At 42.1% G+C, this 6,291-nt stretch overlaps 1 protein-coding gene across 1 annotated transcript; it reads left to right on the top strand.

The window, feature by feature from the left end:
- Positions 1-1,804: 1,804 nt before the first annotated feature.
- On the top strand, positions 1,805-6,044 carry LOC139583741 (BMP and activin membrane-bound inhibitor homolog). Its single transcript, XM_071415156.1, has 3 exons — positions 1,805-2,346; positions 4,104-4,382; positions 5,050-6,044. Exons 1-3 carry the CDS (start codon positions 2,271-2,273, stop codon positions 5,466-5,468), a joined length of 774 nt encoding a protein of 257 aa, XP_071271257.1. The 5' UTR covers positions 1,805-2,270; the 3' UTR covers positions 5,469-6,044.
- The last annotated feature ends 247 nt before the right edge of the window (positions 6,045-6,291 follow it).

A 6,291-nucleotide genomic window follows, 5' to 3' on the forward strand; every position in this document is an offset into this window, starting at 1 on the left:
GATGAATTTATAGAGCTAGAACCTCAATGCCTATTGGATATTATTTTTGTCTGAGAATATCACACCCTCTATTTAATTTCTATGGTTTCTTAGAATTGCTTCTATTTTCGGGAAAGGGGCTATTATGTCGCACAGTTGCCTCCAAAAGCCAATAGTCTACATGTAGACTAAAACGTGGGCCCATATAGGTTACATAATTAACCTGAGGGAGAGCATAATTTCGGAGCACAGTAGTAGTTTTATGCTTGTTATAAAAAGTTGCAAGGGCTGTGGGAAATATGTAACTAAACTACTTATTGCCACAGTTGTCATTTTTAGAGGCAGGAGAACAAGTTAGGTTTAGTTTGCTGAATAGTTTTGGGTGGATGATGATGCACATCAGGGATAGGTCTGGCGCCTCTCAGGAATTACCGACAATTACCGATAATGGCTGTCAATCCAGTTATTTCTGTACGTGTCCCCTTGAGCGGAATCGCACCCCTTTACCCTTTGACACTGTGTCGATGACCATCTATCTGTAGGGCAAATAATTAGGCCTGCGCGTCTCTATGTCTGCTCTCTCTCTGTTCTCCATACTCAGGCAGTCTATGAAAATTCGTGTCCATTTAGACCCACAAGGCTAAGCTTTTAGAGCTATGCGAGTAGGCCTATGACATTTAGCTATCGTCATGAGAAGTTCGCCGTTGTTGCCCTTTTCTGGAGATTCTGCCTGAAGGGGTTTATAATTAGGGGATATAAACAGGCAAAAACGGCTGCTGCAGTTATCCACGAGAATGTTTGATGCTATCAGTGCAAAACCTTACCTAGCTGTCATTCCATGTAGCCTGTAATCTCTTTCCTTCACAGAATTCTTAAATAAGCAATATCCTAATAATCCTTTTTCCCAGACACAATACCACATTGGTGAATAATGCTTCACCTTTTTCCTGAATTATGTGAATTATGATTGTGTGGTTGTACTCTTTTATTAGCCTAACTCAATCAATCAATTTAAAATATATATTTTTTCATTCATTCTTTTCATTTTTCAAACCAAAGATCAAACAGTCTACATCCTAAGTAATCAACACTTCAACGGATAGGTTTGAGTTGAGCTGGTTGGTTTTGATATCGATCGGAGACCAGTGCTGCTGTGTGTTTTGCATAGAATTGTTGGAGGGTAATTGAGTGTCAGTGTCTGTCTGTCGTCTCAGTGGCGCCATATGCCTTTTTGGATTGCTAATTTCTCTAACCGCCTGTCCGCTCCGCCCATAACATCCATTCTCACAGGCAGAAGCAATCTAGATATCTCCGGGCTGGCGTAGCCTGGGGAACCTGCTCACGATGGCGTCGGCCTGACGAGGCAATGCGGATGACACTATAACTACAGACAGACATGTAAAAATGAGCTAATAGCCTAGTCTGTTTAGAAGTTCAGATAGTGTTTGTTTTCATTATTAGGCTATTGAGGTAGAATGTAATCTATGGTTATAGTTTATACATGTTTCTAAGGCATTTATAGGCATATTTGATGCTGCTATTTAATAAAACAATGTCGTATTAAATTGCAACATTGTAGCCAACGCCACAGTCTGCAAAAGGAGTGAAACAAACTGTAAAATGTTTCTTCACCTTTTACTGTAGCCTAGTCAGCACGATAGACTATATTGCACTATCAGTAAGAGGAATGATAAATTGTGACCGCCGGGTGAACCAATGGAAATGTAAAGTTCATGAAGTATGCTAATTGAGCGAGGGGTGCTCCAATGGGCGCTGATGGGGCGGAGTTATGATACGTAGAGAAGTCTGGCTCGGATATTTCTTCAACTCAAGGTCCGCTTCCCGAAGTCGACTATTGAAGTGTTGATGCGAGAGTAGACGACATTTTATTCACATTTCGTTGTTTTCGGATTATAAACGTTATGCTTGACCATCATCGTGGATGTGTGTAAAGTCGGATTGGACAAGTAGTCACAACATTTATCCGGTTTTCTACTAAAGGAATGTTTTTTTCTTCCTCTTTTCAACAACTAACGATACAAGTGTTCCGCTCTTCCAGTAGGGCTTTTCAACTACACCAGTCGGGCTTTTAGGCTTTTTCTCGTGTAGCCTAGTTTTCCTATGCAGGGAAAGCCTTCCGTTTTTCGTGTGTTTTTCTTACTTCTTCCGGTGGATTGTGATTGTGGCAACTATTTCTTCTGTAGATTTCATGTAACCGTGTCTTCGAGCTCAGCCCTGCGGGTTTTGGTACTTGGATAAGAGTGACTAAAAAGTTAGGCTACTTGTCGTAAATGGATCGCCATTCCAGTTTCATTTCCATTTGGCTACAACTGGAACTCTGTGCCATGGCTGTTCTTCTAACTAAAGGTAAACTTTGATCCCTTAAAACATGCCTTCATGTCCTCTTTGCCTTTTTCTGACCAAAGGAAAAAGTTCAAAAAGGGTGAATGCGAGAAAACGGGGTCAGAACCTCCCAAAGGCCTTATCATTGCTTTCTTATCCGTTTCCAATTGCGCAACGTTGAATAAGTCAAATTATTAAACAACGCAGTTTTGTCATCAAAATGATTTTCTCTTCTCTCTTTACTTTCCGAACTTTGATCTTTCCTATAATAAAGAATGATACAAATAAAATAAAAACTATCCGCGCATCCAGGTGGCGTGTTTTCTATAGCTGTTTCTAAATCTCAATAACTTCTAGTGTGTTTAATCTACTATATATTCCAACACCGGACAGGTGCCATAACATTGTTATAACTATGAAAAACGTAACTTTTTATCCAGTTTGTGGTCTGTGTTTTCCCCCCATGAGTTCCTATAGCAAGGCCTTAACAGACTGAATGCCCCTAATGTTTCTCATCATTCTCGCGCTAGTGCACATCAATGGGATGTGTGAAATTATGTAGCCTATAGGGTTTAATGTAAATACTTCTCCAAAGTCTCCAAAGTAGAAAGCAAAGCCCAGTAGCTACTACGCTACGGATGTTTGGCTCCTATATATAAAGCATTTGGCAATTTCGAGACCATATTTATTAGTTTGTTGCCGTAATGCCATTATAATGTGTTTAGGGCCCTGTCAATGGTCAGCTCGTGATTAATAAGATCACAACATGTAACTGGAGACTGGAGGTACACAAAAAACATCGTGTAACAACATACAACGGCCGAGTTTATTTGTGTGCGTCTCTGTGTGTGTTTTTGGGGTAGCTGTCCTGTAACAATGTTAATTAGCCTTTAACTAGTAAAGCTATGGATTTATATTGAAAATTATAACAGGTCGATACAAATAGCTTGTTGAACTCCATAAAAATGTTTTCAGTCATTTTAAAACATCTGAGATGAGAAGCCGAGAGAGCTCATTGCGCCCAGCCCATCCTGACCACACTAATGCTAGCATGAAAGCTGAAAAAGGAGACTCCTGCGCTGCTCTCTCACCCCCTTACGAGTTTCCATTTGGGTTGAAAGAAATTGACTTTGGAAAACAAACCACTAATTATAAGATACACGGTTCCTGTTTTATAATAGGGACGGACTAAAAGGACAATTTTGCACGGAAAGGGCTTAACCTCGGCGTATGTACTACATTACATTTGAACACGTCTACTTCTCAAAGTCTTTCAGGGGTTACCTTGTCATTTACATGCGTTTTGCCAATATCGGTTCAGATCCGACTAGGCAGTCTTTAAAAGACACAAGTAGTCTGGTTTCTGATTCAAATATCGAAATAGCGAGTTGAGATCATTATTTGGTTTTAAAAGTAAAGTAGATATGCTATTGGCTTTATTTTATTCTAGGATATAACAGCCATGTGTGTGACTATATCAAATATCTATCTGAGAAGTTCATAACATTTCCACAAATTTGACTACAAAACGCAAGATTTCTCCCCTGTTGGAATATGTTTTGATTTCCTAAACGGCTGCCCAGTTAGAAAAGGCAGTCCTTGTACGCGGAAAAGATTCAAAGCACAAACAATTTAATTGAGACGTTATCACTAGATAATATGCAGAATGTGTGGTCAGTTATTCTTGAAATGTTGGAGAATAGGCTACTATTTAGCCTACAACACTTCATAAACGAATCATGTAGGCCTATGACTAACACGTCGCATTTCTTTTCTTTTAGGAGAAATACGGTGTTACTGTGATGCCCCCCACTGCGTGGCCACGGGCTACATGTGTAAATCTGATCTAAACGCCTGTTTCACCAAGGTGCTGGACCCAATGAACACGAACTCTCCCCTCACGCACGGGTGTCTAGATCCCATAGCGAACGCTGCCGACATGTGCAGCTCTAAGAACACAAATGCCCTGAGTGAGGGTTTGTCTATGCTGGAGTGCTGTCACGACGATATGTGCAACTACAGAGGCCTTCACGACCTGGCTCACACCAGAGAATCAACAGGTAAGAAAAGAAGAGAGAATTGAAACATGAAATGGCTCTGACTGAAAACATTATGGGTTTTATTTTATATTCTGTTCTGTAAGGTTTCTAATGTGTGACAGACAGAGCAACCGAACTGACAATATGTAGTGTAGCCTATTCAGGTCGCCTCCCTGTAATAGTGTTTAATGGTCTACTGTAATGCAAACGCCTTTTACTAATTCCCACCTTTACACAGCTTCAGTTAGATTTTTTATGGGTTGCAGCACAGCGGCAAAGAGAGGAGTGTTGGGGGCAACCGGTTTACCTGAAGAACTTGGACGCAGATCAGATATTTTTTGTTGCATGTGCACCATGTAATTTCTCCACCGAGTAGGAATGTGCCTTGTAGAATATCCTTTCACAGGCTGCATGTAGGAAGGCATAAATACTAGCATCACTGAGTTATGAAAAGGTGGATAGTCTTACAGAGAGGAAAGGAGAGCTCTCAAGTAGGGCTTTCTGTTATGAAATATATTGGCGTTTAGCTAGTTTATTAGCTGAAATTCATTTATTTTGGCTCTTGTTTGGGATAAGGCTCGGCGACACATTGTATTTCCCTTCTGAAAGCAGGAGCCAGGTTTCCACTGGACATCAGTGTACGTTAGGCAATAAAATAACCTACGTTTCCTCTTGTCTCCTCGTCCAGAGCACGGCAGGTACCAGCCTGAGAGCAACAACCGTCACCTGGTCACGCGGGTACAGGAGCTGGCCTCGGCCAAAGAGGTGTGGTTCAGGGCAGCGGTGATCGCGGTGCCTATCGCTGGAGGCCTCATCTTGGTCCTTCTCATCATGCTGGCCTTACGGATGCTCCGCAGTGAGAACAAGCGGCTGCAAGACCAGAGGCAGCAGATGCTGTCACGGCTCCACTACAGTTTCCACGGCCACCACACCAAGAAGGGCCACATGGCGAAGCTAGACCTGGAGTGTATGGTGCCCGTGACAGGACACGAAAACTGCTGCCTCACCTGTGACAAGATGAGACAGGCAGACCTGGGGAACGACAAGATACTGTCTCTGGTACACTGGGGGATGTACAGTGGGCGTGGGAAGCTGGAGTTTGTATGACTTACTTTTCTAAGTTTGTTTGACTTTACTTAATGTCCCCCCCCCCCGCCCAAAAAACAGCCAAGGCTGTCTCCTCTACTCGTTGGGTTTTCTCTTTTAATTTTAAAAATGAATCCCCCGTTTTGTCTATTTTACTTAACAGCTGGTTTTTTTCAATGGAGGGGAAAAAAAGAGGACTGAACTGAACGCAAGCCTTGTGGTTTTTGCTGAAGGAGCACTTTACTTGAAAATGAAAGGCAAACCATCGAGGCTGTATTTAAACTTGAGGACAGGACTGACCGACGGACTGAGAAAGCTCTGTCAAGACCCTGTCTGCATGTGGATCCTGGACTTTACACGGAGCGCTGAAGGATTCCAAATCTGTCTTATTTGCACATTTGTAAAAAGTAAAATAAGTTGTTTTGCTTAAAAAGAAGCTACGTAGAAGAAGACTTTTACACTGACACCAGGGTTAAACAACAATAAAATAGTTCAATAATTCAGTGTTGACTGTAGGTGTGTGCACTCCTCTGTACGTTTCTTGATCCAAGCCTATTGTAAAGATTTAAAATATATATATTTTTGTCTGAAAAGAAAGACCCTGTCCTGTGTCTTCTTCCTTGCTGTGTGAAAGAGAGGAACAGTTTTCAAGATGTTTCCCCCCCCCCCCTGGTGTGTTTGTGTGTGTACAGTAGTATGTAAGAGGATGTGTAGTGAGTGAGAGGCCCACGCTGCCATGGTGGTGTGACGTTTCATACCCAGACGGTGGGAGTGTGGGCCGCCGTGGCGTGTGTGTAGTCTCAGTCGGAGTGTGTTGGCCGTGTGGTGCGTGTAGGACTGACTT

Source organism: Salvelinus alpinus, chromosome 8 (genome assembly GCF_045679555.1).
Source record: "Salvelinus alpinus chromosome 8, SLU_Salpinus.1, whole genome shotgun sequence".
Classification (NCBI taxonomy): Eukaryota; Metazoa; Chordata; class Actinopteri; order Salmoniformes; family Salmonidae; genus Salvelinus; species Salvelinus alpinus.

Coding starts and splice junctions, on each gene's coding strand:
- LOC139583741 (XM_071415156.1), top strand. CDS start 2,271: ATGGATCGCCATTCCAGTTTCATTTCCATTTGGCTACAACTGGAACTC. Junction 2,347..4,103: donor GGCTGTTCTTCTAACTAAAG/GTAAACTTTGAT, acceptor CTTTTCTTTTAG/GAGAAATACGGTGTTACTGT. Junction 4,383..5,049: donor TCACACCAGAGAATCAACAG/GTAAGAAAAGAA, acceptor CTCCTCGTCCAG/AGCACGGCAGGTACCAGCCT.